At 42.4% G+C, this 13,885-nt stretch overlaps 2 protein-coding genes across 7 annotated transcripts in view; one reads left to right on the top strand and one right to left on the bottom strand.

Moving 5' to 3' along the window:
* The window catches only part of trip12 (thyroid hormone receptor interactor 12), a 70,988-nt gene extending 68,240 nt beyond the window's left edge, over nucleotides 1-2,748 (bottom strand). For 2 of the 5 annotated variants that reach the window (XM_017465691.3, XM_017465695.3), the window contains exon 1: nucleotides 2,611-2,748. The gene's annotated coding sequence lies outside the window, so the exon portion shown is untranslated. Of the gene's footprint in view, nucleotides 1-1,755; nucleotides 1,953-2,314; nucleotides 2,334-2,610 lie in introns of those variants that run through there. The other 3 variants (XM_017465692.3, XM_017465694.3, XM_017465690.3) reach the window with 3 other exon arrangements.
* A 47-nt stretch (nucleotides 2,749-2,795) lies between these two features.
* Nucleotides 2,796-5,839, top strand: fbxo36a (F-box protein 36a). Of its 2 annotated transcripts, none has more exons than XM_017465711.3 (4): nucleotides 2,796-3,372; nucleotides 3,565-3,673; nucleotides 4,912-5,084; nucleotides 5,545-5,839. In XM_017465711.3, the coding sequence occupies exons 1-4, from the start codon at nucleotides 3,265-3,267 to the stop codon at nucleotides 5,722-5,724; spliced, it is 570 nt and encodes a 189-aa protein (XP_017321200.2). In that variant the 5' UTR covers nucleotides 2,796-3,264; the 3' UTR covers nucleotides 5,725-5,839. The 2 variants fall into 2 exon arrangements, with proteins under 2 accessions (XP_017321200.2, XP_017321199.2); XM_017465710.3 differs by having other exon boundaries at nucleotides 5,515-5,839.
* Nucleotides 5,840-13,885: the final 8,046 nt, after the last annotated feature.

Raw genomic sequence — 13,885 nt, 5'->3', positions numbered from 1 at the left:
TATTTACATTTTTTTCTTCAAATTCTCATCTTTACATCTTCAAGGTCAGCACATCTGGTGTTTAGCTGCTTGTTGAGTGTTTAAGAAAAATAAAAACCAAAACAAATAAATACATTATTCCAGATCAGATGTGATCAACCTTAACATGTCGGGTGCGTGATGTAATCGTTATTAAAAAGACAAGACTGGTGAGCATGGATGGTTATAAAACAATAAAACTCTACATTCCTCATTAGAATAACCCTAATAAACAAAATCACAGAGGCTGTTAGGAGTAAAAACGTGTGCCGGTTACAGACAAATACTCTTCGTGTAAATAAGCTATGCTGGATATTCCACTTGTAAAGGAGCGCATAAAAAAACAACAAAAACAATCATTCAGTTCCTGGAATAATAATGTTTATATTTTTCCACACAGAGCAGTTGTCATGTAAAGATTGCTTATTTGAGCTTCTGGTCCCTCAAAATGTCTCCCTCTTTAATAGTGAACACTAGAACTTACTGGACTACACTCCCGTGTCAGGTTTACACGTTTACAATATAATATAATCAAAATAAAAGATTCAAACCTCTTACAGTGGCTTGAAACAAGAATAACGAACGTAACTGAGCAACAGAAATCTAAATGCTGGTGTCTGAACTGATCGGACTGAATTCGGTTTAATCCGATCGTTTACGCAGCTTCACTTCCGGGTTTAACCCGGAAGTACAGACGCCGCGACAGCGATTTTTATTAAAAACGATTCAGGTCCGATCAAAGCAACACCACAGCCACCACCATCCCGTACAGTTTCACTGGAGCTCCAGTTCCTGTGTATAATATACTGCTGCTGCTGCTGTTGTTAAACAAAGACATATCATTCTAAACAAGTTAATAAACGCGTGCGTTCAGCGGAGTGTTGTTTGTTGTTGACTTCAAACTTAAATAAACACCATCGAGCCGCTCGGAACTGCGTCTTATCCAAATGCGACATAATGATCAAGGCCGTTTTAGGCCTGAACGATTATCCTCGCCTTTTGTTGATTTTTAGCTCGCGTGTGGATTTGCCTGGCGTGCCTAAACGCCGCGCCGCCTGATTTTACAGATTAAAATCGAGAACGCGTTTAAATCGTTTCTACAAATCATTGTTTCGCACGTTAGGTTACGTATAGTTTGTTTTCCTCACTCTTAAGACTGGCCCTCTCTCTGGCGTATTTGGCTCGTTAGCATTACCGACATCACACTGGTGTCAGCAGAATCGTGAGAAAGAAATAAACGGAACACAGGTTCTGCCAGACGCACATCAGCGCACCGAGGAAATATCGACGTTGTTACGATTAACTCGGCAAACTTAACGCACAGACGCGTAGACAGTTAAGCTAAGCTAGCTAAGAACTTTCCAGCTAATGTTCGCTTGAGAAAAAAAAAAAAAAACACACACAAACGTCGCCGAGCACACATTACATTACATTACATTATATTATATTATATTATATTATATTACAACGGGACGGTTACATATAGTCCACATGAGCAGGACGGTGTGTTTTATCTCAGCTAGCCAGCAAGCTACACTCCATTAGCGTTAGCTAGTTACCCTTTTATATGGCTCCGGAATCGCGCGAGCTAACCTACATTACTTGCTAGACTACAGAACAATATTCTTCTGCTTGTTTTTTTTTTTTACCTTATAATGATTGACGGCGTGTGGTTTGAAGACGCTACTCTACCAGTTCGAGTTGTAAATCAAGAGGGATATATTTATATATACGTACCGCTGTTGAAGAGGTTGGCCTATGTGGTTGAAGCAGGCTAACCTGATATTAAAGCACACACTGCTGGAAGTGTATGCGTGTAAGACCAGGGCTGTGTTCCAATATACGTGACTGTGCCCTACGAGCGACGCAGCGCGCGGTCCATGCGCCGACGATTAACGCGTGCTATTAAGAAGGCGACTGCGCATGTTGGAGCGCAGCCGCGGCCGCCTCGAACTACGGAAACAAGCAGGCGTTAGTTAATGCGACGAGCTAGCAGGCTGGTTAGCTGTTAATAACAAAACAACTTGACTCGTACCAGAGTAGGCAACTAATACGAGGCATTAATTCGAACACTGTGCACACTGGAGTGGATTCAGTGTCACCACCGACCGGTCGTTTATTCGGCAGCGCGTATTTATTGAAGTAACAATTTAAAAAAATAACATCACGTAATGTTAAACGTGACCTTCTTATCGCACTGCCTGCTGGCTACAGAGACATAACAAGCTTTCCTAACGAATCAAATGTTACTTACATGCGGTGTGTTTTAGTTTGGGGGAAATCATTTATAACGCACCTCGAACTCTAACCTCGAAATCTAGACTCGAAATCTAGACACGAATCCAGCGGTGTGTTGTGTGTCTACCAGCACCACAAAGCGATATGGCCTCTGATCCTTCATTGCATCATAGGCATACAAAATATATATTTTTTTAAAAAGTCAGGAACATGATTTCGACAGATGACAACTGGAAACCGTGTTTTTGTCGACGAAAAGCTCGCTGTTTTCCGTTCGTCAGCACACATATCACTTTAACTTTCATCCGCACAAACTCGTTATGTACTGAAGACGCTGGTAAACAGTGTTATTACCTATGTTTGTTGTTGTTGCAGTGTTGTATAGTTGCTGTTACAGACAGTTGCAGCAGCTCCACTAAGATTACCGTGGGCTAAATCTCAAACAACACCCTGCTGTCTATATAAGTGCACTATATAGGGTGCGAATTAATGGCTTCCACGACTACCTAGGATGTACCTCTAATGCGTAGTGTTTTTGAGACGAGGCCGATCACTACCGGATCAGCCGCGCACGATGTAAACGACGCATGCGCGCAGTGAGAGACAGTGACGTCACTTGAACAGCTGAGCGACCTGTGTTCTGTTTCAAAACAGTCCTGTGTGACAGTGAATTTAAAACAAAACAGATTTTACGTGCACAAAAATGTTAAAGCGGTTTTGTATTATAAGTATAAAAAAAGACACATACACTCGTACATTTTACTTTTATTAGCCCCCTTTTATAATAAAATATCACTTTGTTGTTAGTAAAAGTGTAATATACCCCTTGACTACGTATTTATATTTTTTTTTTTTCAAAAATGTGTTATTTGTAACGTGATTAATAACTAATTATTTACTAGTAACGTTCAGAATGACCCAGCACACACCCTATGAACGATAAATAAAGAACTTTCGATAGCAAGCAGCTAAACCGGTGGCTCTTGTTGTCATGGTAACCACCCTGCAATGGCAACAAACATGGCGTCCCTGCTGCCCGAGTTACTGTTTGAAACCAGTGGTCAGGCCCCTGCTCCTTCTAAAGATTTCTTTCAGCTCGATGTAACAAAAACACAGGTATGATCATTTACATGAGTAGCAATTTTATAATCTGTTTATAACAAGTTGTGTATAGAAATAGGTAAAGGAAGAGGTGGTAAAAGTCCAGTATAGCATAAAAGTTTCCACTGAAACGCAACGTACTTCATAAGTGTTCGTCTTTCGTGTGTGTGTGTGTGTGTGTGTGTGTGTGTGTGTGTGTGTGTGAAGGTAATATGGAGGTGGTGGAAGATTTCTCTGCATGTTAAGTTGCAAAGCACGTTGCCCGGAGAAATGAAACAGAGTCATAAGGAGTTTTTAAATGATGAGAGACTACAGAGTAAGATTCTGAAAAACAGACAGACATCCATTTTCTATACGATTTATCCTGCTGGGTCACGGAAAACCAGGAGCATCAGGCACAAGGAGGGATACACCCTGGAGGGGGTGCCAATCCATAACAGGACACACTCACATACATATTCACACACACACACACATTTCACACTTTGGACATGTCAATCAGCCTATCGTGCATGTCTTTGGACTGGGGGAGGAAACCGGAGTACCCGGAGCACGGAGAACACGGAAACGCCACACACACAGGACCGTGGTGGGAATCGAACCCCTAACGTGCTAACCACTAAGCCAGACAGACATATAGATAGATAGATGGATAGATCTATCGGATACTTTTTTGATGCTTTAGGGGAACTTAAAGATATCTAGCATTATTATATACCAGAACAATTGGTATATCATAAAAATACATTTAAAATAGGCTAATTAATCAAGTATTATGAGTTATTAAAAAAAAACAGCAATAACAATGTATACATGCCCACTGTACAAATAATTAACTGTATATAAAACGGCAGATAATAATGTAGGCCTAATACCTCAAATATTAATTTCTTTAATCCTGTAATTTTGTTCCATTATACTATATTATATTTTTATATTTTGTTCTATTATATTTTATCTTGTACTACTACTAATAGTACTACTCCTACTACTAATAATAATAATTATTATTATTATTATAAATGTTTCAGGAAGTTTGATTATACATTGTCAGTAAAATGGTATTCACATATAATTTACAGGGTTCAAACCTTTGTTACTGGGATGGGACCCTCAAGGGTACGTCTTTTGTACCTTTGGTTTACCTGGTGCATGTAGAGCAGGAGTGTCCAATCTTATCCACAAAGGGCCGGTGTGGGTGCAGGTTTTCATTCCAATCAAGCAGGAGCCACTCCTAATTCCACCTGTCTAATCAGTTGAGCTTGGTTTTCAATAGACTCCGATGTGGCTTCTGCTTGGTTGGAATGAAAACCCGCACCCACACCAGCCCTTTCCGGATAAGATTAGATTATACACCCCTGATGTAGATGAAACATCTTTATCAACCATTGTAAAACCTTTAGAAATCATGATATCTCTTTGATGTCACGTTTACATTTTGAGGAGCAAAAAAGGTACCTTTATGGTATACAGTGTGCATGTGTGTGTGTGTGTGTGTGTGTGTGTGTGTGTGTGTGTGTGTGTGTGTGTGTGTGTGTGTGCGCGCAAATTTAGAACAAGTTGGTATGGTGCTTGGGTCACAGCTCCTGGAGTACACACTTGGCCTCTGTGAAGGGAGGTTTGATTATCTGGAGCGTTTGCCTGATAAGCTGCTGCTGCGTTTTCTTTCCTATATGAGCTACCAGGATATCTGCCACCTCAGACAGACCTCACGCCGTTTCAGGAAGGTCAGAGCACCCAAACAATAGGGTTCTACTTAGTGTTCCTGGGGAAACGTTGGCTATTGTTTCATGCAAAATATTAGGGTTCATCTTAGTGATCTTAATAGAACATTAAGGGCCTGTACCAAACATTATAATTTATGTCTAGAAAGTGTTAGATTTCAAGGCTTCATCCCAAACTCAAAAATTCATGTTTATTTTTCCCCAACAGGCATGCCAGCTAAATTTATGTCTTCTTAGTGGTTTTCTGGAACATTAACTATTTTAAGGTTACATCCCAAATGTTAGAACCAAAAGTTTTAAATCTTTATCCCAAACTGCAGAATTCATGTCTAGCTTATATCCATCCTAAATGCCCCTACACATCCAAAGTTGCCTTATTATTAGCTTAAGACAAGGACATGAGTGGCAGTAAATTTTGTCTGTGTGTGTCCAGCTGTGTGACTCTAATGAATTCTGGGAGCAGGAAGTGCGGCGTTGCGGTGATGATATCACACCCGAAATAGAGATGCTGGCCAAGAAGTTTGGCTGGAGGAGGATCTACATCACTTTCTATCATAGTAAAGCCCAACTTGGGAGCGAGAAAGACATACCCATGGGCATGGGTGAAGATGAGGGCAAAGATGAACCACATGAATCCCTTTAAACATGGCTCCTAGAAGCATTATGTAAATCTCTGTGATAATTGCTTGTATTTTCTCATTTGTAAGTCGCTTTGGATAAAAGCGTCTGCTAAATGAATAAATGTAAATGTAAATTTATTGTTCTTATGTTTGCAGTGTTATCATTAATAAACTTTCCTGACACGCTTGTTCCTCAACTGTGTGTTTGTCAGATGTGGAACATGTATAATGTAATTAGAGATGATTGATTGTAATGCTCTAATAGTTTTTCTAAGTTGCTTCCATACATATCAGAAAACAGTGTCTCAGCTCCCAAGCATTCTAGCATATTTCTCAAAACTACACACACATTTATGTAAACCTTATATGCATATATATATATATATAAATATATATATATATATATATATATATATATATATATATATATATATATATATATATATATATCAGAATACACTAATCCAAATTGGCAGGCAGAATCAGAATTAATAAGCAGGCTAAGGTCAAGTGATCTACAAACGACAAACTGGGCAAACGCTAATAATAAGGATCAAAGAACAAGGCCAAACAAGGTCAACTCAGATAAATAGACACAGGAAACAGGCTTGGTAATGTCGGGTGCAGAGACAAAACTGAGCGTATACTTCGCAAGGTGTCGGTGAGTGAAAGTCTCTTTTAAAATGTCTGTGTGTGTGTATGTGTGTGTGTGTGTGTGTGTGTCTGTGTATGTGTGTCATTAGGAAAAGGTGTGCTTCATCAAAAATCCGGTGATTGTGAACGTGGCAGGGTGTGTGAGTTCTGCGGAGTGTAGTCCAGGAAGGCCATGTTTGTAGGCTGCGATGTGTGTTGGGAAGTGGAGTTCGTTGACTAGGTTGTACCTTGGGATGAGGTTTTTGCAGGCGTGTGGTTGTCGCAGCCCATATACATATTGCATATGTACACTTCCCAGCATGTCCCTCAAGATGTCATTAATCAGGCAGTGTAACACTGAGGAGGCGCAAGAGAGCCCATACGGCATCAAGTAGTACACATAGTGGCCACAGGTGGTGCTAAAGGCTGTTTTCCATTCATCCCTCTCTCTGATATGTACAACCCCAATTTCAAAAAGGTTGGGATTCTGTGTAAAATGTAAATAAAAACAGAATGCAATGATTTGCAAATCTCAAAACCCATATGTCATTCAGAATAGAACATAGAAAACATATCAAATGTTTCAACTGAGGAAATGTACCATGTTAAGAAAAAAATAAGGTACTTTTGAATTTGATGGCCACAAGACATCTCAAAAAATTTGGGATTGGGCAACAAAAGGCTGGAAAAGTCCATCCATTTTCTATACTGCTTTATCCTTTTCAGGGTCACGGGGAAACCTGGAGCCTATCCCAGGGAGAATCGGGCACAAGGCAGGGTACACCCTGGACAGGGCGTACCATCGCAGGGTACACAATCACATACACATTCACACACCCATTCATACACTACGGACACTTTGGCCATGCCAATCAGCCTACCATGCATGTCTTTGGACTGGGGGAGGAAACCAGAGTACCCGGAGGAAACCGCCTCAGCACAGGGAGAACATGCAAACTCCGCACACCCAGGGCCACGGTGGGAATCAAACCCCCAACCCTGGAGGTGTGAGGCGAACGTGCTAACCACTAAGCCAGCTGGAAAAGTAAGTGTTACTGAAAAGAAACAGCTGGAGGTTAATTGGCAACAGGTCAGTAACATGATTGTGTATAAAAAAAAGTATCTTAGTGAGGCAGAGTCTTTCAGAAGTAAAGATGGGCAGAGGTTCACAAATCTGTGAAAAACTGAGTCTACAATTTGTGGAACAATTTCAGAATAATGTTCCTCAACTTAAAATTGTGAAGACTATGAATATCTCACCATCTACAGTACATAATATCATCAAAAGATTCTGAGAATCTGTAGAAATCTCTGTGGGCAAGGGACAAGGGTGAAAATTTATATTGCATGCCCGTGATCTTCGGGCCCTCAGGCGGCACTGCATTAAAAACAGGCATGATTCTGTAATGTAAATCACTGCATGGGCTCAGAAACACCTCCAGAACTCACCGTCTGTGAACACAGTTCGCCGTACCATCCACAAATGCTGGATAAAGCTCTATCATCCAGAAACACCGCCGTCTTCTCTGGGCCAAAGCTCATTTAAAATGGACTGAGGCAAAGTGGAAAACTGTTCTGTGGTCAGACGAATCCAAATTTGAAATTGATTTTGGAAATCATGGACTCCGCGTCCTCTAAAGAGGACTAAAGAGGAGAGGGACCATCCGGCTTTTTATCAGCGCTCAGTTCAAAAACCTGCATCTCTGATGGTATGGGGGTGCATTAGTGCCTATGGAATAGCAGCTTGCACATCTGGAACGGCACTATCAATGCTGAAAGGTATATACAGGTTTTAGAGCTTCATCCAGATTTCATCCCATCTTTACCTCTATAAGATACTCTTTTTTATACCCAATCATGTTACTGACCTGTTGCCAATTAACCTACTTAGTCGCAAAATGCAAATCATTGCATTCTGTTTTTAACTACATTTTACACAGTGTCCCAATCTTTTTGGAACTGGGGTTGTACCAGGACGTATGTACTGCAGAGATGTAGCTTGGTGAAGATCCAGGTGACCTGTAGCTGTTCCAGGGCTGTGGGAACTAAAGGCAGAGGATACCGATATTTGACTGTGCATTGATTAAGTCGTCAAGTGGGTTTTTATTGTCATTCCTCTATAGCTTGTATACATTGGAACGAAATGATGTTTATTCAGGACCATGGTGCAACACAGATGTAGATGTAATGTAGAAGCAGAAGTATAGCAGCAATACTGACAGCAAAAATGAGTTCCCTAGCATAAAGTGACTGATGCAACTATGTAAAGTTCAGTGTGCAGTAGGACTGAGTTTTACTGGGTTAGAGCATGTGCAGTGGTACTGAGTCATACTTGGTTAGGTGTTCGGCTAGCCCAGGTGAGCGTTGGGAGGCAGCAGGGTGTTAAATAATCTGACTGCCTCAGGGAAGAAAGTGTTGTGGAGTCTGCTGGTTGTGCCATGGATGCTCCTGTATCTTCTGCCAGACAGCAGGAGGGTGAATAGTCCATGAAAAGGGTGAGAGGGATCATCCGCAATACTGGTGGCTTTGCGGATACGGCGGTTAGTGAAGAAGATGTCAATGTTGGGTAGAGACATCCCAATGATCTTTTCAGCTGTCCTCACAATTCGCTGTAGGGGCTTGCAGTCGGAGGCTATGCAGTTCCCGTACCACACCATGAGACAGCTGGTCAGGACATACTGTATCGTTCCTCTGTAGAAGGAAGTGAGGATGGGACAGGGAGTTTGGCTCTCTTCAGCCTCCACAGAAAGTGGAGGTGCTGCTGGGCCTTCTTGAGTAGGAGGTGATGTTGAGAGTCCAGGAGAGGTCCTCAGTCATGTGCACACCAAGAAACTTGGTTGTTCCATTGATGTGCAGTGGTGAGTGGTCCACTTGGGTTCTCCTGAAGTCGACAATCATCTCTTTAGTCTTATCAATATTGAGGCAGATTGTTGTCGCTACAGCATTCTGCGAGCTGGTTCACCTCCTCTCTGTACACTGATTCATAATTGTTGCTGATGACACTACAGTTGTGGTGTCATCAACTTGATGGTATGATTAGAACTGAACTTAGCAGCACAGTCATGAGTCAGCAGGGTAAACAGCAGTGTACTGAGCACACAGCCCTGAGGGGTGCCGGTGTTCAGTGTGGTGGTGCTGGAGGTGGAGTTGCCGATGATCCAGTTGCAGAGGGAGGTGTTTAAACCCAGCAGGCTCAGCTTTGTTGTCAGTTGTTGTGGGATGATTGTGTTGAATTCTGAACTGAAGTCTATGAACAGCCTCCTTACGTAATTGTCCTTTTTATCTAGATGGGTTAGAGACAGATGGATGGTAGCAGATATGGCATCCTTTGTTGAGCGGTTGGGACGGTATGCATACCAAAATGGGTCCAGTGTGGTGGGAAACCTCTTTATGTGTTTCATGACTAGCCGCTTGGCGCACTTCACGATTCAAGACAGGACACAGATGATTTCTTTGGGAAAGGGATGATGGTGGTCATCTTGAAGCACATAGAGACATCTGCTTGGCTCAGGGAAATATTGAAGATATCTGTGAGGACATCTGCAAGCTGATAAGCACATTCCCTGAGCACCCAGTCAGGTATGTTGTCAGAACCTGCACATTTCCATGGTTTGAGTTTTCCTGATGTATACTGCAAACAGACGAAGTACTTGGTCAGTGGGAATTAGGGTGGTCTTCCACACTAATTCCCACTGACCAAGTACTTTGTCTGTACGCACCCGTTCGCACCCGAAAAACAAAAAAACTTTGTCTGTTCAAGGCACATATGCCTTGTGCACTTGGTGTTTGTAAAGTGAATGTGGATTTTTTCTGCGTAGTTGCCCTTTGCCTCTCTGATAGCCCGGGACACATTGGCCCTTGCTGTGTGGAGGGCTGCTTTGTCATCAGACCTGAATGTAGCATCTCAGGTTTTCAACAGTGAGCGCACTTCAGCAGTCATCCACGGTTTCTGTCTTGAAGGAAGTTCATATGCATTTGCTGATGTAGCCAGTTACTGATGCTGTGTATTCCTCCAAGTCTGTGTTGGTGTGGTATTTAGAAGCCTCTCTGAACATATTCCAGTCTGTGTGCTCATAACAGTCCTGAAGTGCTGAGATGGCTCCCTCAGACCAGGTTCTCACCTATTTCAGAACCGGTTTGGCATGTTTCAGAAGTGGTCTGTATGCTGGGATTAGCATAACAGAGATGTGGTCTGAGCAGCAGAGGTGGGGGCAGAGTGCAGCCTTGTAAGCACCGTGAATGCTGGTGTAAACAAGGTCCAAAGTGTTTGTAACATGGGTTAAAAAACATCATGCTGGTGGAATTTTGGCAGCAGTGATTTCAGATTCACGTGGTTAAAATCTCCAGCAACAATGAAAACTCTGTCAGGGTGAGCTGTTGATAACCCTGTCAATAACTTACAGGCAGTTATTGATAGCCCTGAGTTCACTTAGCGCTTCCCTAGCGTTTGCGCCAGGTGGAATGTACACCGTGTGTACATTCCACCCGTGTGTACAATGTGGATTGGGTTAGCCTCCAGCCTAACATGGATGCCGGCTTGCATTCCGCGCTTCCGCTGCCTCGCACCCCATTTCCAGCGCCCTCTCTTCCAGCCAGCAGAATCAAGCAATACCGCTGTCCTAGGGCCTGGTTCGCACAGTAGCCCGAGGTCACGTAGCTCATCTCGCAGTCCATTGTTTATTCCTCATGAGCTTTGTTCTCCAATATTCAGCAGAATTTGGTGATGGTAGACATCTACAACCGTGTTTCCGATGTACATCTGTTTAAAACGTTTCAAAATCGGTGTAGGCTACACATGCACCATATTAGTGGACCCGAAGTGGCCGCTGCATGTTACCACGCTGCCATCTTGGATTAAGCCCCCGATAGTCAATACAGGGTCTGAGGCCGCCCCCTTTTTTCTTCACAAAGAAGAATCCAGCCAAGGCAGGACAAGTGGATGACCTGATGTAACCCTGCTGAAGCGCTTCCTGGATGTACTCCTCCATTGTCTGCTGCTCGACCATGGACAGGGTATAGACTTGACTGTGAGGGGGAGTGGCTCCAGATAGCAGCTCAATGGCACAATAATAAGGACTATGTGAGGGCAGCCCACTGGCCTTGGCTTTGCCGAAAATCTCCCTCAGTTCCTGGTATTTAGTGGAATCATGAGGGAGAGTGTGGTACTTTTCACAGAGGTGGAGGCTAGGGAAAACTGAGAGACATAGAGACAGTTGTTGAAACAGTACAGGGACCAGCGAGTGAGCTACTTGTCTGACCAGGAGATTTGGGGGTTATCTACAGGAAGTACAGGATCACAGGATATTTGGACAAAACTGTGACCAGCAGTGTAATACATTCCCGGTGGGGTGTGCCGATTCAAGGGGGGAGGGGCTGCATGCAGTAAGTGATGGTTCCTCTCCTGATGGGTCTCCCATCGATGGCCTGGACTCTCAGTGGGTGCAGCAGAGGCTGAGTTGGGATGTTGAGGCGGTTCACTGTTTCCTGATCAACAAACTTCCCCGCTGACGCCTAGTCCTTCAGCACACCTGAGTGTTGTATTATACTCATGTATTGTATTATACTCATGTATTATACTTATAATTGCATTGTAATGGATTGGTGAGAAAGAGACTGAGATGAACTTACCATTTGTATTTGTGAGTGGGGGGCAGGGCTCCCGCTCACGACTGAGCACTGCCCAGTGAGGTGGTCTGCCTGGCCACAGAAGAAGCACCGAACACCCCAGATGCATGGGCGCCACGGGAGCACTGGTACTTGGAAGACCGCCCTCTCCTCGAGGCAGACGGCAGTTGGGAAGCAAGTGGTCGAGTCGGATGGTGAGATTGATGAGGGACTCGAGAGTGAGCTGCTCATCATGGCATGCCATCTCCGTCAGGATCTCAGGGTTTAAACCTCAGTAAAAAGTGGCCGTCAGAGCCGTGTTGGTCCAGCCATTCCCTATCATGAATGTACAGAACTAGAGAGCGTACGTTGTGCCCCCTCACTCTGGTAAACACCCCACCCCCCAAATGCGATTTCAGCCACTGGGATTCAGCACTACACCACTGTGCCCTCTTACTTCTTGAAATATTAATAATGGACTAAATTTAAAAGCTTAATGTTTAATCTTAAAGTTTAGTAAAGTGGTATTATTATTATTATTATTATTACTATTATTATAATTCTTGGCTAAGGTAATATGGAACGTGAGCCTCTCTTTACACTACTCACAACCCAAAATTAACCAGCTTCCACCGCCTTTAATTACCCGGAGAGATCCGGGAAAGGAATCTGATCAAAAACCCTGCATCCACAATTATAAGGAAAATATTTAGTACTTTATTAACACTTAATTCTTTAAAATGATTATTTTAGTGATGCTGGCGAGGTAGGCCCCCACAGTAACACATCGAGGCCACCTTATTCTGAATGCCCTGGCACCGACCCTGGGTGCAGAGATAAAACTGAGCGTAAACTTCACAAGCTGTTAATGAGTGAAAGTCTCTTTTAAAGATTCTTTGTGTTTGTGTGATTGGGAACAGGTGTGCTTCATCAAAAGTCCACTGCCTGTGAACAAAGCAGGGTGTGCAATTTCTGGGGAGTGTAGTCTGGGGTAGCCATGTTTGTAGACTGCAGTGTGTGTTGTGTGAAGTGGAGTTTGTTGGGTTGGGTTGACCTGATACATAAAGTGTCTCCTCCAAATAAAATATTTAAAAATCAAAATCTCAAAATATCACTTACGTTTCATATGAACTGGTATCATTGTTGTATACAGCAGCTAAAGAAAATTGTAAATAAACAAAGAAATCAAATGTCAGACAAAATAAATTTACATACTACATGTACTGTATACGTACATATACTGTATAGGCCTATATGTGGCAGCATAGGAAAACCTGTTGGATATGTGGCTGAATTCTGGCAAACGGTGAAAAATTTAAATTGATCAATAGGTGTTTGTTTTGTCTATAACATACATATGTTGATACCTATAATTTAAGAAAACAATATATATTTATTCTTTATATATAAGGGTTGGGGGCAAGTGTAGATTTATTTATGCAAATGCAAAAGCAGACAAATTTAAAGGACAAGTCCTTATCAGGCAATCAACATATGGACTAGAATAGACACTGGCAACTTGATACATGAAAGAAGCAGGGTCAAAACCAGAATAACATGCATTCAATACAAAAGGCTTAGTAACATCAATAGCGATAAGCTAGGGGTGAAACTTTGCAACGAACAGAGGTTTGTGGTGTGTACATGTAGTGAACCAGTGATTGGGAACCAGGGAATGAGTGAAAAATACTGGTCATGTGATGAATCAGGTGATGACAAATGATAATACAGTGCCTTGTATAATTATTCACCCCACTTAAACGTTTCCATATTATGTAATGTTACAACTTGGAACTGAAAATGACTTAAATGGGATTATATGTCATGAATGTATACATAATAGCCCATAATGCTGAAGTGTGGAGAAGATTAATGTACTTGCAAGGAAAAAAAAACCCATAACATTTGGAATTTATCCTGTTGCTGTGAAAACCCCTAAATTAGTTC

This window comes from Ictalurus punctatus, chromosome 4 (assembly GCF_001660625.3).
Source record: "Ictalurus punctatus breed USDA103 chromosome 4, Coco_2.0, whole genome shotgun sequence".
Classification (NCBI taxonomy): Eukaryota; Metazoa; Chordata; class Actinopteri; order Siluriformes; family Ictaluridae; genus Ictalurus; species Ictalurus punctatus.
Note: the sequence above shows the minus strand (reverse complement) of the source record. Positions and strands in the feature narration are given on the sequence as shown.

Coding starts and splice junctions, on each gene's coding strand:
- fbxo36a (XM_017465710.3), top strand. CDS start 3,265: ATGGCAACAAACATGGCGTCCCTGCTGCCCGAGTTACTGTTTGAAACC. Junction 3,373..3,564: donor TCGATGTAACAAAAACACAG/GTATGATCATTT, acceptor GTGTGTGTGAAG/GTAATATGGAGGTGGTGGAA. Junction 5,085..5,514: donor CCTCACGCCGTTTCAGGAAG/GTCAGAGCACCC, acceptor GTGTGTGTCCAG/CTGTGTGACTCTAATGAATT.